This window comes from Sceloporus undulatus, chromosome 1 (assembly GCF_019175285.1).
Source record: "Sceloporus undulatus isolate JIND9_A2432 ecotype Alabama chromosome 1, SceUnd_v1.1, whole genome shotgun sequence".
Taxonomy (NCBI): Eukaryota; Metazoa; Chordata; class Lepidosauria; order Squamata; family Phrynosomatidae; genus Sceloporus; species Sceloporus undulatus.
The window spans coordinates 98,229,320-98,253,018 of NC_056522.1; the positions used below are offsets into that span (position 1 = coordinate 98,229,320).

Sequence of the window (23,699 nt, forward strand, 5' to 3'; positions counted from 1 at the left end):
AAGAGACCTCTTTCTGAGTTCCTGGTCCAATTGGCTAAGCCAGGAAGACAAATTTAGTCCACAAGCTTTTCACCAGTGGAAAACACTCCCTTGGAGTGTGATGGAGTCTCCTTCTTTAGATGTTTTTAAGCAGAGGCTGGATAGCTATCTGTCAGGGGTGCTATAATTGTGTGCCTTGTGTGGACTCTTCCAACTCTATGAGTTTCTGCATGGCAGGGTTTGGACTGGCTGGTCCTTGTGGACTCTTCCAACTCTATGATTCTGTTTGTATGTAAGTTTGTATGATATTCCTGCCCCATGGGGCCACAATTTATATTATTTGTTTGTTTTAATCTCTTTCTTTTATTCACTGTTCTTTAAATATTTTATTTATTTAAAATTATATTCAGATTACTCTCTGAAGATGGTATATAACATTAAAACAATACAAAACACTAACCATATAATGCAAAAAAAGTTATAAAAATAGAATAAACAGACATTAGAAATAAAACTAGCTTAAGAAAAGGCAAGTGGAAACAGCTGGAGCTCTTGTGCTTTCCTGAGGACCTGCAAGGAAAGGCCCTGACAAACCCCTGATTCCAAAAATGAAAGGTCCTCATTGAGCTCAGTGACAGGCATGTGAAAAGGACCTCTGTTGTTGATCCCATTCTGTGGGCAGGTTGGTATGGGGTTATGGCAACCTTTCTCGAACTCAGATCTATTTGATGTACATTTCTACATATGCCATGCTACTCCAAGCACTTTATTGTATTATCACAATTGATAAACATTATTTGAATATATAATGCTTAAAGAGTCTAACCTGATCAAGTTGGTACAAAATGGTTACCTGGTTTGTCTCATGAAGCTGCCATGAGTAGCCTTAATAAGTATGTAATGAATGTTGTACAGGACATCCATGAAGTCTTCATGGGTCACAGTTCTACTGACCCTTGGGCCATCCCCGTGGTATTTCCACTCATGCTGAAAAGGAAACACCAAGGTAATATGCACTCATGATTTAACAGTTTACAAAGTGTCAGTGACATAACTTCTTGAACAAGGTGGATTGAAAAATTACCTCTGTCATTTCTATCTCATGCCTTGTCAATTGACCATTCAGAGGAGCAGCTACATGCTTGACAATAATTCGCGTTTGTGTGGGAGGCCCACCCTGGATGATGACCTGGGGGTTATAGGTTGCAAAGCCAGTCTCTTCTCGTGCTTCAAAGAAGATAGCATATTTCAGCTTTCCTCCATAAGCTGTCAACTAACAAAGAAAAACAAACATTATAAATATTTATAGGAAATCAAAATCAAAAACTACAGAATCAAAAACATTCCTGCAGGGCATGCACGTTCAACTAGTGAGAATAAAATGAAATGAAATATCTCAAGACATTGTTCTCTGGACCTAAACATTATGTAGCTGTTGGTGAATGCACACTGTAAAATGTTGAAAATATGAATGTTTTTAATTAGCACAGACCTAATCAGACACGTTCTTTTGTGTGCCCAATCTAGTGGACCCACAAATGTCCATAACGGCTTTAGATGAAACTGTATAGCCCATTTTCCCATGTTCTTTTAAAGAAACAAACTGTCCAGGATGTGTCTGTATAGACATTTGAAAAAGCATTTGTTAGTTTTCTAGCATATCTATTTTTCCTGGAGCAAACTATCAAGTCAGCCCCTGTGGAATTTGAAAATTCACGCCATCCTACATCAAGCTAACCTGAAGCACATTTCAATATAGTGGATGCTGCAGGAGCCTTTTAAACCATGCTTCCCAAGTGCATCTCTCAGTCTCTCACTATGGCTGGCAAGGTTAGGTCAGCTAGAAGGAGATTGTGTTCCTTTATGGATAATCCCAAATTGATCCAGGTCAACCATAGCCACAGGCAGAACAGAATATAGCATTGTACTGTCTTAATATTTACCTCAATACTTAGTTGGTTGCAATTCAGCCTGGGTCAGCATAAATGTCTCTACCACAGTTATTAAAGAGCGTTGTTCAAGTATTCCAATGGAGCTAGCCTCAACCCAGGACAAAAATAATAAATAGGGCTCCAGCCCTTTTATTTTTTGCCTTTCAAAATAGGTACTTAATGGAGAGTAGTATAAATGACAATGCCAGAGAATTACATGCTGAAAAAGTCAGATTGTATGTAAAATAGAATTTCCCCAACATTTTCTAATACTTTCTTGTATTTTTTTTTTTTTTTTTGGACACTGTTGTTCAACAGATAATTCATAGCTAAGGCTGAGGAAAAACAGTCATGACAGTTTATTCATTTCAGTCTTGTCTAACCTTTCCAATAAAAGGAACAGAACAACAATAACAACAACTGGGAAATTACAACTTTAATTATAATTCATATTCTTTACCTTCCGTCCTTCAAACTGTTCTGGAAGTCTCCAATAAAATGGTTCTGAGCGTAACTCTTGCTTCACCAAGTCAATATTTGCAATTGTCTCTGGATACTGGTATATAATTCCATGGACAGTTCGGTGCTGGACACTTTCATCAACCAGAGGAAGGATGACTTGGTCTGGCTTAAGAGTCAACTGTAGATAATTGAAGAGATGAGACAAAAAATAAAATATTTTTTTCTTTTTTTCTAGACAAATATCAATTTATGAGTAATTTAAGGCAGGTATAAGGAGGCTTTAGGGATCATACTTTAGAACAGAAGTTCAGGATCCAAAACTTGGAATCAGATACAAACTAATGGTTTGTGGTAGACACATACTTAGCACAGTTAAACAGCAGGTCATGCTAAAAATGTTTTCAATATTAGTGCTAGTTCATTAATAGCATTGCTTTCCACTGTGATGGGATTGCATGTTCTTGTGAAGCAAGAGGCTATGCTAATGGCAACAGTGCTGCTGGTAGGGTCTCCCATCTCAGACAGGCTTTTGTGGAAGAGCCAGACTAAATGTGTCACATAGCTACTAGGCGGCAGCAGCAGTGTGTGTGTGGGGTGGGGGTGACACTGAAGCTGCACAACACATATTATAGGAGCAGAGAATATGAGAAGCATGAATTGGGGGGATATAGAAAAGAAATGGAATGTATAAACATTGCTATAGTTTGGGTAAACAAGCTAAAGCAGACAGGAATGAGACACTTATAGCCAGATGATTACACAATTTTTTACTCAGGAAATGAAAATCTAAGTAGAAATGGATGGCATTAATAGTGAGGAGAGGTGTCGCAAAAGTAGTCAAATGATATAATGCAAAGCCTGATAAAAATAGCAGAAAGACTTTGAGGGAAATCATCAGTATAATCATAATCCAGGTTTATGCTCCAACTACAGAGTCAGAAGAAGAAAAAATTAAAAGATTATATGCTGGGATCCAGAAGAAAACTGATCACACACCAAAACAGGACTTGTTGTTAACTATAGGCAACTGGAATGCAAAAGTAGAAAACAGCAAAATCATATGATAGGAAATTTTGGCCCAGGATCCACAGAGGATATAAGAGTGACTGAATGAATTTTGTGAGTTTGTTAATCACAAACACTTTCTTTAAGCAATCAGATTTAAGAGTAAAAGTTAGAGAAGAAGCAAAAATAAAAAGTGACTGAAATAGAATCAGATTGAATACAACCATTCAACAACTTTTGGGCAGGGTCAAGGAAAACTATTATAATCAATACAGAAAAAAATACAAGCTGACAAAACAAAAAAAGGAAGAAGAGACCTCTTCCATAAGATCTGAAAAATCAAAGGTAAATTTAAACCAAGAATAGGAGTGCTCTACAATCAGCAGGGGAATACATTACATCAGTAGTTCTCAGACTGTGAGAAGAGGAGGAGGAGGAGGGATAATAAGCTTGCTGGATTGTGTCCTCTGGCAGAGCCTATCCTGGGCTGCCACTTCTTATTCCCCCACCAGTCCCATCATTCTTGGGACAAGACACTGCTGCCTGGATGTACTGATGTATATTCATAATACAGATGAATATGCAAATGAAAATACACACACTAAACAAACAAACGTATTTATATATTATATTGAGGTGTGATATCAACATGTAGCTGTAAAGGGGCTCAAAAAGGTAAAGAGTTTGAGAACCATTGCATTACATGACCAGGTAGAAATAAAAAGATGATGGAAACAATATAATGAAGAATTTTATATAGAAAAGATGAAATGATGACAGATTCATTCAAGGAAGAACCATTTAATTACGAACCTCCAATTTTAGAAAGTGGAAGATGCACTCAGAGCATGTGGGAGCAATAAATCACCAGAAACAGATGGCATACTAATAGAACAGCTATAAAGGAACTGAACAAGATCCTGAAGTGTAAACATATAACAGTGAATATTAAACTTAGGATTGTCCAAGCCATTATATTTCCAATTTCTATGTTTAGTTGTGAAATGGACAATGAAGGAAGGTAAAAGACAACAGGAAAAGAGAAAGATCTCATTCCAGATGGAATGAAGGAATCAAGGAAGCTATGCCACTGAGCAGGGTTATTAATGATTGGGTGACTTTCATTCATAGAATCACCATAAATCAAAGTCAACTTTATGGCTGTTAACAACAACAACAAAATTAGTGCTAGCATTACTATGGCCAATACTTTTCTCACAACGTCATGTCTCTCCTCTTGATGCTTTGTATTTCAATCACAGCTTTTCATTGACAGGAATATCCTGTCAATAGCTCCCAATATAGCTGCTTTTCTATAGGAGAGGTGTGTGATATGTGCCTTCTGCTTCAGTTCCAATATTATGGCAGTCACGTGGGGTGAATTGCCATGATTCTCCTGCTCTCCCCTTCCCTCCATATGCTATTCCCAAGAAGGCATACATGCAATGGGTAGGGCATATATTGGGAAAAAGGAGAGTTAAGGAGGCAGTATAGAAGAGTGAGTGTGAGACCATGAATCACCAAAGCATAATAAAAGCACAATTGATGAGAAGTGTTATTGCTTCAACAATACAACTGCAACAATTCAATAGGCAGGTGTGATAAAATCCTTTAACTCTATGTGGATTTTACCCCCCTGCACAAATTGTAAGGCAATGGTTCTCACACACGGAAGCTGGTGCATAATTTACAATTCTGCATGTTTATGATTCTGAGGTGGGAGGGGAGCCTGTATGAATGTATTAGACACTCTCCATTGCCATCAATATGTGGAGCAGATGTGACAATTAAATTAAGTGAAGAAAACCATCCTTGAAAAACATCAGTCTCTGAAACTTCACAATGTGCCTGTCCAACAGAGAAGCAGCCCTGAACTGACATTATTATTTTTCTACTGTAATTGCAGTAGCCCCAGTACCAAGATGACAGCACGTTTCTTTGAAGTGCTAATGCCAAAATGAAGTGCCTGACTTCACTCTAGAGGTGTTCCTGACTGCTTTGCATTAGACATGCTAATCAAGAAGAAACTGGTTAATGCACAAAGTATTTCAAATGTTTGCCTCAGTGTCATGGTACCTGTGTATCAGAGGGCTTGCCACTTGCACTCAGTCTGTTCTAAAATAGATTGGAATAGTTTGAAGTTATAAATGTTCACAGAGATAACTGTATGAAACCGCAAGCCTCATTTAAATAAGAGATTCAAAAGAGGGATAACTGATCATTAGGGAGATTTTCCATCACATACGCTTGCATCTTTCAAAGTGTGCATGTGCATGTATGGGAAGAGGCATGCAGGAGAGGTGAAACTTTAATTATCTTTGGATGCAATCCTAAGCAAGCTTATTGGTCAATAAATTCCACTGACAACACTGGGACTTTCTTCCAAATTTGCTCATTAGTAACCTATTTTTTTTCAAAACCATGACAATTGAATGAAATTTGGGCTGAGGAAAGCCCAAGTACACCTGTATACAGAGTTTCACATTTCCTTGAATGTAAATGTGGGTGGCTGGGTACTTCCTATCACACACATTTCTTTATTTTTCAACAATTGATTAACACTGGAATACTTGCAACGGAATGTGTAAAACTTACTCCACTAAATAGCATTGCACTGGGTTCTATCTCTGGTGTTGATCTGTGATGGCTTGTTCAGATGCAAATCATCACTTAACCTATAGTCTTCAAGTGATCAGCATTCATGTGTGAACTATCTCAGCATTTTGAATAGCTTATTCACATCTTTTAGTAATGACACCCTCCCCTTTTTTTAACAAAAAGCCCTCACTCTCTAGTACTTTGAGTACTTGAAAATCTTGATGTAAGTTCTATGAAAAGTTCTGATCAGTGAAGAATCAAGATGGAACATGAATTTTGAAAGCTTGAATTTCCATATAGAGCAAAGGTAACTGTATAATGAGTGTCCCAAATCTCTTTTTATGGATTTTGTATTCCATGTACAGTCGAAGAGATAGTGGATAAAATCACCAGCATGATGTCTTTCCACCCATGATATCACCTTTGTGGGTTTCTCTTCACCTTCTTCCTTCCAGTCTCTTTTAAAAACAATGCTGCGGCTCATGAAGGGATACAAGGAACAAGATTTAATTCTTCCCTAGAACTGGCAAAACCACTGCTGGCTATTCCTTGCCTAAGAAAACCCTATGAATTTCATGGAGTTGCCTTAAGTCAACAGGTAACTTGAAGGCACAAGAGGAGATTACATTTTTCTCAGACTTAAAACTAGTAAATTGTTTTAAATATTGAATGACTATTTTTCCCTTTTGTTATGTAATGTGAAATCTTACAAATAGATTTTTTTTGGAAGTCCACTGCACTTTAATGATTTAAAAAAAACAAAAAGTACATCTATGCTTCTGGCAATCCTTGTCCTAAACCATTTATTTTTTAAAAATGAAATACAAATGAATTTTTAATGTAGGTTGTTAGTTTTTTTTTTTAAAGTACTTTATAATGAGAAGACACGACTCATGCTAGGAAAGGTGGAGAGTAGGAGAAATAGAGGAAGGCCACATACTAGATGGATAGATTAAATCAGTGAGGCTATGGCCCTAAGTCTGTAGGACCTGAGCAGAGCAGTTGAAGACAGGAGGGCTTGGAGGTGTCTCACTGATAGGGTTGTCATGAGTCAAAATTGACTTGAAAGTAGTTAACAACAACAAATATCCATGTAGTGAAGCATATGATTGGATATCCCTTTTGTAATGTACTCATGAAGAATATATGAAAATTCTTATTCTCTTTTTTTGGTGAAATACAGTCACAGACCAGCCCCATCCATGCCAGTTAAAATAAATCCCATTAGTTAAACAGAAAAATTCACAGGTATGAGGATACAAAAATCACTTTACTTGGCTAACAGTCTTATCATCATATATTTCCATTGCCTTTTCCCCCAAATTGTCAATAACACATTGTAACTGTGATAAGCAGAATGGGGCACAAATGAGTACTAGAGAGTGGTCATCAAGGTTATGATTTCAAAGGGAACTTCCAGGTGGAAAAAATTAGCATATATCAGACATGCTGAATCAGAATATCTAACATCTGTAACACACAAAAGGATAATGCTAACCCTGATCAACAAAATGGTAGAATCTAGGTGGACAACAAAAATGTAGCACAAAATCAGCAATAAAAGCAACAAACAATGCAATTGCTGTCTCCTCTCATTTCCCCTCCTCTTTTGAAAAAGTCCTGCACTGTTGGCTACAGAGCATCTGCCAAAACACCACAACACTGAAACTGTTTTCTTAAAACAGCAGCATTGCATTATTGAAGTATTAAAAGGGACCCCTAAATAATTCTGCATCAGGCAGAAGTGTCCTGCCCATAGGCCTGATTTTGCTGAGGAAGGGCTGAGATGTGAAGGTGAAGGCTTTCATGGCTGGCATCCATAGTTTTTTGTGGGTTTTTCAGGCTATGTGGCCCGAACACCCCCACCCAAAACGAAGGGTTGAGATATTGCCTCCAAGGAGTTTGGGAAACATCCTGCTCTTTACTTGAAGCCCCTCCCATTCTCCAAGAGCCATCCCTTATCTACCTTACCATGCAGTTGAGAAGGCAAGCTGCAGATGGGGGAAAGCCCTCTGATATCTCTGATCAGACATTGCATGGGGTGTTCTCTGCAGATGGAGGGCACAAAACTCTATGGTTATCTGTGCATACAAAACAGTAAAATGACACCTGGGACAGAGCAGGCTTTGGGGCAGGATTTTGCCCCCGTCCCCTGAACTTCATCATTCAGCTTTGTCATGGGGAGCCATCTTACTCTGAGAATAATCCACTTCTGTTCTACATAGTGCTACCAGATGGACATTTATCCCCCTTCTGATATTTGCATACATCTTAAGCATTATTCTCTCCCCCTCCACCTCACCCAAATATTATGATTAATAATAATATTTATTTATATAGCACCATAAATTTGCATGGCCCTTTAAGGTATCATCAAAACAGCATAAAACCTGCTAATAGCATACACGTGATTTCTCATACTCAGTTTCTAATCAGGATAATCTTAATTCACCCACCATCTTTTAGAGGTCAGATGGGCTGATATTCTTCTACTCCAGCAGACATGACAACCCACATCATGATAAACTTGTATAATAATCTATAAATATGCAGAATGCCATCCTCCCATGATAAATATGTACAAAAACCAGATATGTAAAATGGCCAATCTATTATCATTCATCTATCAAATGGCAAGTTCCTTGAACTTTTAAGAACTCATCATCAGTATAAAAGAAACATTTGTCAGACCATAATCTTCTTCAAAAATTTAGACATAAAGCATCTCAATATATGGTTCATCCAGGTAAAACTGGGAAATTCTGATTTTCCTCACTGTTTCACATTTGAAAAATGAAGAGTGTTACACACTCATAGGACATCTGTGAGTCACAAGGGGGCGGAGCTAGCAGACTAGCTTTATATACCACCAGCGCGCGCGCCGCTTTAACTCAACAACTCTGCTCAAGTGGCTTCAGGTTAGAATCAGATATGGAAACAGAACCTCCCTTAAGTGTAAGATAGCAGCCAGTACATTCCTTTAAAGAAGTATTCCCAGTAGATTGACTGTTATATTCATTACTAAGACTTGCAGTATGGACAACGAGGGATCTGCTGCAGTCACCTGCAACTCTTGTGGATGTTTCCTTCTTGCCTACAGAAGTGGAGAACTTCACATGCACCAAGTGCAGTTGTAGCACTCTTGGAGGAGAAAGTGCAGCAGCGGAGTCAGAGTAGCTACACTTCAGCATTTAGGGAACAAGAGGATTTCCTGGACACATAGAACTAACCACGGATGAGTACCACGCAGAGGAAGATGCTAGGGTGGAAGAGGTCACTTGCAAAAAAGGAGGCAGACAGCTGGAGGAATGTCACAAAGAGAAGTAAGCCAAGAAGGAATTGTTCGGGGAGCTTCAGCTAGAGAATCGATTCGAAGCCTTTCCCTTACAAGGAGGATAAGAAGAGCAGCATGGACACTTCAGGGACAGAGCAGGGGAGCCTGAGAGTCCCACCCGGGGAACAGTCGCTGCTAAGCCTCGGAGGAGGCGTGTGGTCGTAGTGGGACTCCTTGCTGAGGGGTACGAAGCAGTATTTGTAGGCCTGACAGATGTCGCGAGGGTTGTGTCTTCCAGGTGCAAAGACCGTGATGTGACAGAGAGGCTGACAAGACTGTGAAGCCTACTGAAAATATCCCCCCTTTTGGCCACGTGGGAACTAATGATACTGCAAGACACAGCTTCAGAACATCAAAAGGGATTACGAGGCGCTTGGTAGGAAGCTGAAGGAATGGATGTACAGGTTGTCATCTCGTCTCTTCTGCCAGTTGAAGGGCATGGTCCAGGAAGGGAGAGGAAAATAGCGGATGTGAACAACGGGCTTCGCAGATGGTGCTGCCGAGAAGGATTTGGATCTTCGATCATGGGCTGCGGTTCCATGAGGAGGGACTTCTTGCAACAGACGGGTTGCATCTCAGCCAGTTGGAAGAAATGTTTTTGCCAACATCTCAAGAACTTGATCAGGAGGGTTTAAACTGAGTTCCGAGGGGAAGGGAGACATATTAAGGAAGGCGAAAGGGTGGCGAAATAGTCAAACTGACATAGAGGAACAAGAAAAAAAGTGCAAGGACCCAACAGTGGGAGGCAAAAAAATCGCACAGGCAGCAGAGTCAAAGGGAACCATGGTCTGCGATGTCTCTACACTAATCACAGAGCATGGAAATAAGCAAGATGAACTCAAACTCCTAGTACAACAAAGCAAATATGATATAATAGGCATCACTGAAACCTGGTGGGATGAGTCTCATGATTGGAATGTGAAATAGAGGGGTATAACCTATTAAGAGAAATAGGCCAAACAGAAAGGAGGAGGATAGCACTATATGTCAGAGATATTACACCAGTGAAGAATCCTGGACTCAATCATGGAAGCCAGGTGGAGAGCATCTGGTAAGAATAAAGGGGAGGGAAACAACAAGGATGTTACGGTAGGATCTACTACAGACCCCCAAGTCAGACTGAGGAATTGGATGATATCTTTCTAGAACAGATGACCACACAGCAGAAAAGAGAGATGTAGTAGTGATGGGCGACTTCAGCTATCCTGATATTTGCTGGAAGTCAACCTGCAAATCCTCAAGGCCTAGCAAATTCCTCACTTGCCTGGAAGACAATTTCATGGTCCAAAGGTGGAAGAGGCAAAAGGGGGTCAGCTATTTTAGATCGATCCTAACCACAAGGATGACTTGGTTAATGGGGTGCAAGTAGGTGGATCATTAGGGGAAGTGACCATGTTCTCCTGGAGTTTTAATACAGTGGAAAGAGAAGCCAGGCATAGTCAGACAGCATCCTAGACTTTAGGAGAGCGGATTTCAGTAAACTTAGAGAAGTATTGAGGGCGATTCCATGGTCAGAAATACTAAAGAAAAGGAGTTCAGGACGATGGGGAGTTTCTCAAAAAAGATACTGAAGGCACAATTTCAAACAGTTCCGTGAGAAAGAAAAACGGGAGGTGTCTCAAGAAACCAGGATGGATGACTAAGGAACTTTCAACCGAGCTAAGTTTGAAACGGAACATGTATAAGAAATGGAAAAAGGGGGAAATCACAAAAAGGAATTCAAAGAAATAGCAGGCATGTGTAGGGGTAAAGTCAGAAAAGCTAAGAGCGCAGAATGAACTCAGGCTTGCTAAGAGGTTAAGAACAATAAAAGGCTTTTTGGATATGTCCGCAGCAAAGGAAGAAAGAAGAAACGGTAGGGCCACTGCGTGGAGAAGATGGAAAATGCTAACAGAAGACAGAAAAAGGAGAAATTACTCAACACCTTCTTTGCCGCATCTTCCAGAAAAGGCAAAGGGTGCTCAACCTGAGGATAATGGAGCAGAGGACAGAATAGGGGATTCAGCACAGAATATGTAAAGAGATAGTAGAGGAATACCTTGTTATCTAATGAATTGTCTCCAGGACCAGATGAACTACATCCGGGTATTAAGAACTGGCAAATGATATCGGAGCCATTGCCATAATCTTTGAAAACTCCTGCAAAACAGGAGAGATCCCAGCAGACGGCGGGGCAAACTTGTCCCATCTTCAAAAAGGGGAAAAAAGAGGAATCCCACAATTATCGTCCGTTTAGTCTGACATCAGTACTAGGAAAGATTCTGGAGCAGATCATTAAACGAGAGTCGGTGAACATCTAGAAGGCAAGGCCATAATCACAAAAAAGTCAACATGGGTTTCAGAGAAACAAGTCAGCCAGACAAACCTAATCTCTTTGTTTGATAAAATTACCAGCTTGGTAGATGAAGGGAATGCTGTGGATAAGTATATCTTGATTCATAAGGCCTTTGACAAAGTTTCCCATTACATACTTGCAAACAAGCTTGTAAAATGTGGGCTAGACAAAGGAATGTTAAATGGATCTGTAATTGGTTGACCGGCCAACCCAAAGGGTGCTCAAAGCAATGGCTCCTTTTCATTCCTGGAAAGAAGTGACCGGTGGGGTCCCACAGGGCTCTGTCCTGGGCCCAGTGCTATTCACACTTTATCAATGACCTGGATGACAGAATGGGAGCATACTTATCAAATTTGCAGATGACACCAAATTAGGGGTAGAATAGCTAATACCCCAGAGGACAGATCAAGATTCAAAATGACCTGAATAGACTAGAAAGCTGGGGCCAAAGCTAACAAAATGAAATCAACACGGAGAAATGTAAGGTATGCACTTAGGGCGGAAAAATAAAATGCACAGATTAGGAGGGTGACACCTGGCTGAAAAAACTACGTGAAAGGATCTAGGAGTCCAAGTAGACCACAAGTTGAACATGAGTGAACAGTGTGATGCGGCAGCTAAAAGAGGCCAATGCTATTTTAGGCGGCATCATAGAAGTATATTGTCTAGATCAAGAGAAGTAAATAGTGCCACTGTATTTCTGCTCTGGTCAGGCCCCACCTAGAATATTGTGTCCAGTTCTGGGCACCACAATCAGAAAGGACATTGAGAAACGGAGTGTGTCCAAAGGAGGGCGACAAAATGGTGAAGGGTCTGGAAACCATGCCCTATGAGGACGACTTAGGGAGCGGGGATGTTTAGCCTGGAGAAAAGAAGGTTAAGAGGTGATAGATGCCCTTTTTAAATATTTGAAAGAGGTCTATTGAAGAGGAAGCAAGCTTGTTTTCTGCTGCTCCAGAGAACAGGACCCGGAACAATGGATGCAAGCTACTGAACATTAGGAGGAACTTCCTGACAGTAAGGGCTGTTCGACATGGAATGCACTCCCTCGGAGGGTGATAGGAGTCTCCTTCCTGGAGGTCTTTAAACAGAGGCTGGATGGCCATCTGTAAGGGATGCTTTGATTTGGATTTCCTGCATGGCAGGGGGTTGGACTGGATGGCCCTAGTGGTCTCTTCCAACTCTACGATTCTATGATCTATGACAATTTCCCCTGACCTGATACATGCTTTTCCTAGGTTTTAATAGCTTTCCTCTGGAGCTTGACACTGTTATCTTATCTGAGACTGTTGGGTGAATGTTTGGCCCTATGTCTAATAGAACATGATGTTGCTCTGGCTTCCTTGAAATACACAAGGGAAATCACTGAATTCTCCCCCCCCCCACAGACATACACACAATTTGCTACGCTAGCCCCTGTGTCTGAGTAAAAGACACCAGCAGGAACAACATTACATATTACATGGCTCATAGTCCTTACTTCCCCACATACGGACGCAGCCCTTTGCCTCACTGCACTGCGATGTCAGGCCAAAGCATAGCACGCTGCAGGCCAAGTGATTCCTGGCAGAGAGTCCAAAATGCCAGGTTTGCACCCGTCACAGTAGATACCTTCCACATTCATCTATTGTAGAAACAGAAGAGAAGGCTTTAATGAACATACAGCACCAAAAGACACAGCAAGCCTGGCTATCACAATAAGGTTCTTATAGGATGGATATGTGGTAAACATGCTGTCTTTGCAGATAAAACTTAATATGCAATAATTTAAGCACTTACAAAATGTTTCCCTTACTGCTGTCCTTTTTTTAAAAAGAACTTACAACTGGTTGTGATCGCAATTTAATGTGAAAATCTGCATCATACTGGGATCAGATCAATAGGCAGCTTCAGCAAAGGAGTACATAGAGTAGTGTGGTGTGATGGTTTGGGTATCGAATTATGACTCTAGAGATTAGGGTTCAATCCCTGCTTGTCCATGGAATCCACTGGGTGACTTTGTGCAAGTCACACTCTCCAGCTCAGTGATGGCAGTGGCAAACCCTCTGAAAAACTTTCCAAGAAAACCCTGTGATATGTTTGTCTATGGGCTCCATATGTTGGGAATGACTGAAAGACACTCAACAAGAACATATAAAGAACATTTTAAAAATGTACCAAATGATCAAGAGTGGGCAACTGCATCCGATTCAGAAGTTTTAGATTGGCAACTGCATGATCCCTCTGGCTATGTGAACTAGGGTTGGTGAGAGTTGCAGTCCAACATCTAGAAACCCATAGTTGATCCTGACTGAAAGTGAAAATATACATTTCTAAGAAATCTGAGATCAGTGACATTACTAGGGTTGGTGTCACTTAGTGCAGGTAACCCATGGTGTCACCACCCACCTATTGACCTCCTCCCATACCACACTATACAGAATCTTTAGTAATGTTTATGTGCTAGTGTACTCATAAATCTTAATTCCCATATATCACTGAATATAATGACAATAGTTGTGACATAAACATTAGCATACCCGAAATTACAATATCACACACAAGCCTAAATGTGTGTATGTGTGTGTTGTGTGTGTGCATTGTGTCATGGGTTAAAGTGAAAATTTCATAGGATGTGTATTTTTTAAAGAAAATGGTAAGTATATAATTAATTTTTTATTTTTATTTTTTAAAAACATGGAGTCTCTCCTTTCTCTTCTCCGATTGAGCCCGTTCCACTCACACTATCTCTTCAGTGTTTTAAGGGAGGCGGTGTATGCAAAGCCCATTCGTGTTAAAAGGCGATGTTCAGGGGCATGTTTTTCCCCCTGCTTAGGGTGTCACCTAGTGTGGCACCCCCCTCCAAGCCCTCCTATGATGCCCCTTCTTGAGATACAGTGCTTTGAACAACGTTTAAATAGTAATAGAAGTTAACTAATGATTAACGCTTAAAACAGAAACACTCATTTTAGGCAAGTAACTGATTCCTATCAATATTAAGTAATGCATGTGAGAGATAACATTGAAAAAAATAGATATAAAGAAGATCAACCATTTGAGATGTCGTTGCTGGAGAAGAGTGTTTGAGATACCAGGGACAAGGCAACAATAACAAGGGTCCTTGAAAAGATTAGCTAGAAGCCAAGATGATTAAATGATTCTGTCATACTTTCGCCACATCATGAGAAGGATACCATTAGATAAATGATAAGCTGGGAAAAGGTAGAAAGAGTAGAAATTGAGAGACTGTGACTGGATAGACTCATGAAGAGGTCACCATGGACAGGGATCAAGTTACAAATTTGAAGATAATTTAAAATTCTGAAACAGTTCTTATAATATACCATTAAAAAGTTAGAAAAGACATAATCAGGAAGACAAGAATCTTGCAGTTCTCATTCACAGGGTCACAGAGCAAGGTTAAAGAAGACAGCATAACAACACAACATTGTCAAGCAGTAACCATTAATTACCAGGGATTCTTATTTCATTGAATCATTCCTAGCACATATAAAGCAAAACAGAAGTTGAAAGGACTGAAAGGATGAATTAATGTTGTCTCATTTCATTCACTTGTAAGATTCTTCATACAGGTCATTATTTTTATGTGGTATTTAATCTTATTACTAGACAACCCCTAAAAGTAGCCTTCAAAGCATCTCAACATCCTTAATCCATATCGAGTTTAATTAATCTCAAGTATGATTTTAGCACCCTCATTTATGCATTTATTGTTTAACACTGTCATTAAAATACCAAGTAGATGGTATATGGAGGATAGTTGAACTAAAAACCTTAATTTAAGGTGAGTGATTAGATGTATATCATTTGACAAAACTAGCAGAAACATAAACAAACAGACAACTAAAGACAAATGTCATGAATTTTAACCTTAGAGGTTGACAGAATTAAGAAAGTCTCTTATAAGTGAGCAAAAATAGTGTGAGCATGGCAAAAGGGTTCTAGGCTGTTAGCAACTGTGTATACTCGGCAAAGGAATAAACAATAAACACATTAATAACAAAATAGTCCATAGGGCTTTCTATACAGTCATAGGGCTTTCTCTTATAGACGCCCCTGTGCCTAGTCGACTGACTCGTCCGTACAAGATGGCGCCGGCCCTTCTACATGGCCGCGCCATCTTACGTACTGGACGCATAGCGTCCAGACGTGTCGCGCCGCTTGTGACGTAGCAAACGCGACTGAAAAGAAGCTCCATTTTGGAGCTTCTTTTTTCGGTCCGCGCGCGGTCGGGCCGCTGAAGGCCGGCTCCCCCGCGGACCTACTGGCGGTGGCGGCAGACCGCCGCAAAGCGGCGGTCTGTACCCCGCCATGAAACATTTGAACTACTATCAAGAAGTCTATCTTAGGAGTTTATCCCATGCATTTTAATTCATTTTACCACTATCTGGATTAAATCTTAATTTGGGCAGCAACCTGATTTACAGATGGTTTTTGCCACTTAATTGCTGTCAAATACATCCTGGGTCCATCCCCACTTCCAGAGCCGCTCTTCCCAGCTCTTTCAGATTCGGGAGTTTTCCGGCTTGAAGAAATGGCTGGCATAGCACTCCTGGAAGCAGGGATGGACCAAGCTGTATTTGGGCAGCAAATTAGGTGGCAGAAACTGTCTCATAGCATCAGGATACCACCCAAATTAATTTTAACTGGATAGAGGTAAGCAGAATTAAAATGTCATGGGATAAGCTTCTTAGTAAAATTCAGATTAATCATTTCCATCTATACATAGAGAAGAATTAAATGCAAAAATTGCTGAGAGAAGATGAAAAAGTAATTAGAACTTTAAAGTGTAACAAACCCCAGAATGAAATACCTTTTCATTAGTCTTTTATAATTTATTTTCTGATTTGCTGACACATAGACTGACACACTGTTAATAATGTTTTTGACACCTAGATGTTTAATAGTATTTTTTAGAGAGTGAAATTATTCTCTTAATGGCAAACTTCCAGTATAGAATTCTAAACCTGGAAAGGATAGTACGAGTGACTCTATTGTCCGAACTGCCTGCTGAGTCGGACTAAAAGCCTTCAGATCGTTATTACCAGGAAGAATGAAAAGTATTATCTTGATACATATATCCTGATCAGTAAGGTTTTGTTCATGGTCACCATATTTCAAACCCAATTAAGTAAATGCTAATACTGTGGTAAATAGCAAGCTCCATAGAAAATCACTTAGAATATATAACAAGATGGCTAAAAGGCATGTGATTGTATGGAGTGCCCCCCCCCTCTCTCCTTTTGTTTTTTAGAATCTTGAAAATAATACAAGGTGACATTTCTTATTTCAACAGCTATTTGAGAGTTAACAACTGGGATTCTCAGATTTTTAATATCTCATGGTAAAGCAGGGATGCACACTATTCAAAATACATTATTTCATTAGGACCCTTGTTTTAGCATTAAGAGACAACCCAGAAACAAGGGATTTAGAAGACAAGTTAACACTTACTCATTGTAGCAGCTAATGTGGCTTATTTTAGCTAACTGAAGGTTCCTTCTGAATTCAGCAGACTTTACTAAATATTGGTACGGCTATAACAGTATTTGTCTACAGCTCTCATTACCCCAAATTGGCATGACATGTTTCATGATAGGGATTGTAATCCAAACACAGGGGCTCCCAGGTTGGGGACATGTCATGCTATTTGTTTATTATGCCTTCAAGCTAACTCTAACCCATGGTAGCCTATTGGAGGATTTTCCTGGCAATATTTATTCAGAAGAGGTTTTTCACTGTTTCCTCTGAGGCTGAGAGAATGTGGTTTGTCCAAAGACACCCAGTGGATTTTGATGGCTAAACAGGATTTGAACCTCTCCTCCCAAAGTGTCCCAGAGTCCTCAAACCATTTCAACATTTTGGCTCCTTATTTTCATCGAATAAACAGGACATTTGATTAATATGTTTGGACAGGCTAGTTGAACCTATAATCTAAATCTAGCTACGTGGAGACAGTTTAGCAACAGAAAAAATATCATGTGAGTGCAACCTTTCTTACCTTGCAAGTGGCATTGTCCTGAATGATCTGAACAAACATTTTTCCATCTCTGAAATCACAGAATGTGGCTCGGTCCCTGCTACCATGCATTCACAGGCAATCACTGTGGATAGTTTCTATATCCCAGCCTGCATTCAGTAATTTATCTCCAGAAAATGTGGGGCGACAGAAACACCAACCAGATCAGGGTTAACTGGAAACTGAGGGATCCAGCTACACTGCAGTCACAAGCCTAAAACAGGAAGGGAAGATGCTGCATCAAGCATCATCATCATCATCATCCATCATCATCATCATCATCATCATCATCATCATCATCATCTTATTTTTAAGGTTTCTAACACTTTTAGGTAGAGTGAATTCTCAAATTATTAGTGCGCCAAATTCCACAAAAATAACAAAACAAATAATTGCTTGTGAATGTATTTATATTAATTGTTTAAGCAATTATTTTGTGTGAGTAAAATGTCACAACCATTATGTAACCATAATTTACTGTATGATGTTTTCTATTTTAAACTTTTAAAAGCAAATGAATGTTTTGTTGTTGTAGAGAAAGGTTTTCTCTAAGTATGAGACATTTTTGTTGGGAAAGAAACTGGGTGAATGTATGTCTATAGAGATAGTTGTTCTGCACTTCCTGAGAGTGACCACAGTATGGACTGCCTCTTGCATCTTGGAATTTGCTTTGGAGAGAAAATGTACATGAAAACATGTGCCTGACCAAAAATGCATAATTTGAAAAGATGCACATAAGCACTGAAAAAAATATGTGCAAAAAGACACATACATTTCCATGCATAAAGGAAGGAAAAAATGTTGCAAGCTGATACAGGAGAGAACAGATGGAACCAATGATAGAAAATGAAGCACATTGGAAAGAACAAGATATGTAAATGTTCACATTCTTAAGTAAGAGTGAGAAATATATGGTACAGTATCTAAATACAAGTAGAATAGACTGCTTGTCTATTCTGCAAAATAGACAGCCCCTTCTTCCTGTAGCACCCCTTGGCTTCTTCAGTTCTCTGGAGGTTAGTGGCCTTCTGGGTCTCTTTTCAAGTTACTTCCTGTGAGAAGAAAAAGTCTCTCCTAACGAAAAATAGCCAGTGGGAGAGGGGACAACAAAAAATGTACAGAAATTGTCTCTCAAACCTTTTATAGTGTCTTTCCCCCCACGAGATCCAGACTGTTTCTGTCCTGGGTGAGGCTATAAGCAAAGTGGAAAGGTTCTAGAAGAAAAAGCTGGAAGCACGATTTATATCAAAACCTCATCAGAGAGAATATATTACACCTCAGTTTTGATGTAAAAGAGTAAGATCCACAGATCTGTTGGTTTAGTTATGGTAGTGCAGACCTGAACTGTATATAGTTGGGACTACTAATAGTTAAATATTGCTTGGCAGGATGCCATGCAGTCAAAGAATTAAAATCTGTTTGGAGCTGTATGCCTGCACAGTGAGTAATGCCAGAGGATAATGCCTACTGGGCAAATTGTTCACCATATGCAGAGTAAATTACAATCAAATGTAATGTTTGTTTTGCAAGAAGGCAGTTTCATGCAATATTCCCTTGCCAGTGAATTATGATGGGCTCTGAAATCGGCTCCACTAAAAGCTGAAGTGGAGTGGAGGCAATCGCACCTTGCCTTGGAGAAATGAGTTCCAATGCGTTAAAAGGGGAGACTTGGCTGACATATCATTATTAATTTAGAGAGTGCCGTAGCAGCTGCCATACTAATGCACTCATATAATAGACAAGGCAAGGAGAGATAGGAGAGATCCCAGTGCTGAAACAAGGGTCTTCACCCCTATTAAGCTGGTTTGCAGAAGCTTGGTGATCTGTATGCTGAAAGAAGCCAGAGGTTTGTGAGAGGAACGTTACAACTCAAAGAGAAAATAAATTATTTTGCATTAATTAACTGATTTTAACAACCATGAAAAACAGCCTTTTAAAAGAGAGCACAGTAGCATCTGATTGGTTGCATTCAGGTAATATACACTGAAGAAAATCACAACAAATGGTAAATTAAACACCTTTATGTTTCTGTTAATGATCATTTGTTCAGGACTTTTAATATGCTTTGATTACAGTCATTTTCAGTACATTCTGAAGAGAAAGTCTTTCTGTTTCTTACTCTAATAACAGGCACTTGGAAAATGAGAAAAATGTAACTGTCCTAAGATCATTCAATCAGCCTATAGTACAGAAAGAGGTGGCAATTCATCCAAATCCTGTATTGTGTTCACTGGACCACAATGACTCTGTTAGCCACAGTGTATTTTTCTGAATTTTGGTGTGTGTGATATTCCACATGACCTCAGATGGACCCTGCCAAGCCTGCCACCATTATTCCCAAAGTGGTGGGACATATAGGCACTACACTCAGATGAGGTCAGCCTCATGAGATCTCTTGAGAACAATACCCTCAGACTAGCCCAATAGGTAGTCTGGGAGTTGCTAATGGAAGCACCATCACCCCCAATAATCAGAAGAATGGGTGACAATTGTCTAGATGTCTCATCTGATGAGCTTTTCCATTTCCCTTGATTGTTGTCAGACAAGATTACCTCACCCCAGACAATCAAACACCTTTTCCCAGCAGCTAGTTTTTGCCCTTAAAAACTCCTGGAAAACTCCCCTCAGTGTGCTAGTTGGGGGTTCATTGGGACATTTTGTCCCTATGCTCTCTGAATTAGCTCCAGCCAGGTCATTCACTCAGCAGTTGCAGAATGACTGAGTCCCACGCCATCTCAACCAACTGGATCCTGAAGTAAGTCTTGGCTTGTGTAAGTATCTCCATTAGTTCTGCCTCAAACCTTTTCCAAACTAACCCCTGATTTTCTGAGCCTTGACTGTATAAGTGTGTGATAGTGAATTGCTGTGTGATTTTCCCTTTTAAATAAAAATCTACTTTAATTGGAGACTTCTGCCTTTGCATCATTTCTTGGATCCACTGGCCCCTCAGTTGGAAACTGTTTCATAGGGTCTTCGTAGTCAGCCCCCTCTCAATTTGAACTAAGTAAAATTTCCCCTACATAGAGTTTTAGCTACAACTCTCACTGGGAACACCTTTTAATTAGGTTCAGAATAGGCAAAAGCAAAATCTTTTCACAGGAAAGGCAATTAATTTACAGAACTAATTACCAAATGGTGTAATGATGAGCACCAATTAAAATTTGAAAATTTCTTATTTTGTTGTTGTGTGCCTTCAAGCCCTTTCTGACTTATGGTGAGGCAAGACAACCTTACCATGGGGTTTTCTTTGTTCAGATGGGGTTTGCCTTTGCCTTACTTTGAGATAATGTGACTTGCTCAAAGTCACAAAACAGATTTCCATGGACAAGCAGGGATTTTAACTCCAGTCTCGAGAGTTGTAGTCCGATGTTAAACCACTACATGAATAAGTCCATGATGTCAAGACTGAATGCATCCCAGCACCACTGCTGGCTGGTTAAGGCAATGGTGCCTTGCTGTCAATTTTACTTATTGCATTATAGCTCTCAAACTTTTATCCATGTGATTCCCCCTTTACATCTACATGCAGCCATCAATGCCCCCAGCCCCCAGCTGAATGTGGTGTATGAATAAAAATACTTTGTTTGTTTACTATGTGTATTTTCATTTGCATATTCATGTATATTTATATTTTAACATTCTATAAGGCAATAATATTGTTCAAATTAGAACAGTTTTATTTAAATAAATTAAATACTTAACACATGTGTAAATTTTACTTATACATGCTTCAGAGGGAGAGAAGAATGCTTGACCTGATTCCCCCCCCCCACCATTCCCTTCTTCTTTTGTGTCATGTCTTTTTAGATTGTAAGCCTGAGGGCAGGGAACCGTCTATTATTATCTCTGTTGTAAGCCACCCGGATTCCCAGTGATTTATTTATATAAATAAATCCTATTATTATTATTATTATTATTATTATTATTATTATTATTATTATTAATTATACTGTCTCACACACAGTCACCCATACATACAATACTCACCAACATATACACAGTCATGCTCTTTCATTTTTATTTCATTCACACACATGCTCATTTGCTCTCTCACAGTCACACAGAAACATTCATTCTCTTGTGTATATGCAAGTATTTACATAAGCACATATGTGAGTATTGAAGAATTAAGAAATGAAAGCTATGACTGTGTGTGAATGAATGTATAAGAGGAAGAGAGAGTCAGAAAAGGAGCACTGCTGATTGTGTGTGAGAGAATGTCACTCACACACCAAAGGAGGCACTGCAGGTGCCTTTCTTTTCCTTTTCAGGACTGAAAAAAGTTTGGAAATACTGAGTAGGAAGAGTAGGAGGAGGAGGGGGGATTAGGCCTCCAGATCTGACACCCCTCTTGAGCAACTTTGTTGCCCGCTCCCCACCATTTGAGAACTACAGCTCTAAGTTGCTTGGGATAATATACATTCAGTTTCTCCCATTTTAGTATAACAACTTTCTGAGGAATACTGAGGAGGGAGATGAGGAGCAGCAGTAGCAGCAGAAACCACACAATATGGGGGAAATCCATGATAGATCTCCCACTTTATTTTTTTTAAAGTTGAAATGCAGCTATTTTAACTGAAATTAATATTTATCTCCCTGCAGTGGTTGGTGGCTTTCATGCCACTGAGGTGGCATAGAGCTCTCCCAGGTGCTGAACCTGACTTCCCAAACAGGTTTGGCATCTTGTAGAGTTCCTTTAGCATTCAGATTAAACCCACAGCAGATTCTCAACCCACTGACATGAGAGCTGCCAGTTACCATTGTTAGCTTTCAGGGGCTTAACCTGAGTTCACAAATCTTTTAACAAATCTCTGCCCCTGAGGTCTTAAATCCCATCTTGAGAGAAAGGTGGGATATGAATTCAATAAAATACATACATGCGTACATACATAAATATTTTTGGCTCAGGAAATGCAGTTCAAATATTGCTCACAGACACCAAACACTAATTGTATTGTTAGCTGCAGCTAGAAGAGACCTATTAAATCAAAGCTCATTTGGGAAGTCAGGAACTAAGTACAGTTGGCCCTCTGTATCCACAGATTCTGCATCCAAGCATTCAACCGTTCATGGCTTTCAAAAAGAAAAGCTTGATTTTGCCATTTTATACAAGGTGCACTATTTTACTACGCCATTGTATATAATGGGACATGAGCACCCATTGACTTTGGTATCCACAGGAGTGGGATAGGATCTTGGAACCAAACCCTAGTGTGTACCAAGGCCCCATTGTAACTGCCATTGATGCATTGGGTTTGTTCCAATTGGGACTAACATTTGGACTCAGGCCGAAATGTAATTTAATTACATGAACTGAGTTCACATTTTACACCAAATTAGTGCATGGAAACTCAATTTAATAAATCTGATTTAACTTGATGTTTGCTTTGCCTTAGTTCTTTGAGAAGGGATAAATGATGTCCAACTGTAGACTGTGTTCTTCTGACTTCACTATATTTCTGAAATAACGTATATGTATGTGTGCGTCTATACACTGTATTTGCCCAAAGAAGCAGCTCCAGCTCAGATAACGTGTGTCCCATCACCTGAATCAATGCCAATATTCACAAAAGAAAACTCAATTTTAGAATACTATAGAAATGACCATTGGTTCCAGTCCTTGGGTTCTTGAGCCTCGAACAGTGATTCACTGCACAGAAAGGCAAGAAACACAGAGAAAATATAAATTTACTTACCTTGCACCCACTGGTAATGTCATGGCCCCAGTGATTCGGTGCACATTTGTCACATCGTTGTCCTACAGTGTTGGGAGGGCAGATGCAACGGCCAGTGTGTGGGTCACAATTATTACCGAGATGGGAACACTCACAGGCTTCACAGGGAAGAATACGAGAAGAAAAGAGAAGAAAGAAGCAAAATAGTGTTGCTGTTGTTTTTAAAAAAGCATGAATACACTTGTTATTATACTTGGATACATACTCTTTACAAGGTCATTCACATAATGTTTCTTGCAGGGGAGTGGGAGGATGATAACTTAGAAGACTCCAGTTCCTATGGGTCTTCTCCAGGAGAAAA

The 23,699-nt window shown here is 39.6% G+C and overlaps 1 protein-coding gene across 1 annotated transcript in view; it reads right to left on the reverse strand.

The window, feature by feature from the left end:
• The window catches only part of LAMA2 (laminin subunit alpha 2), a 590,097-nt gene that overhangs the window by 159,750 nt on the left and 406,648 nt on the right, over window positions 1-23,699 (reverse strand). The window contains 3 exon segments of the mRNA XM_042456962.1: window positions 833-966; window positions 1,064-1,252; window positions 2,371-2,550. Of these exon segments, the coding sequence (XP_042312896.1) occupies window positions 833-966; window positions 1,064-1,252; window positions 2,371-2,550 (503 nt within the window).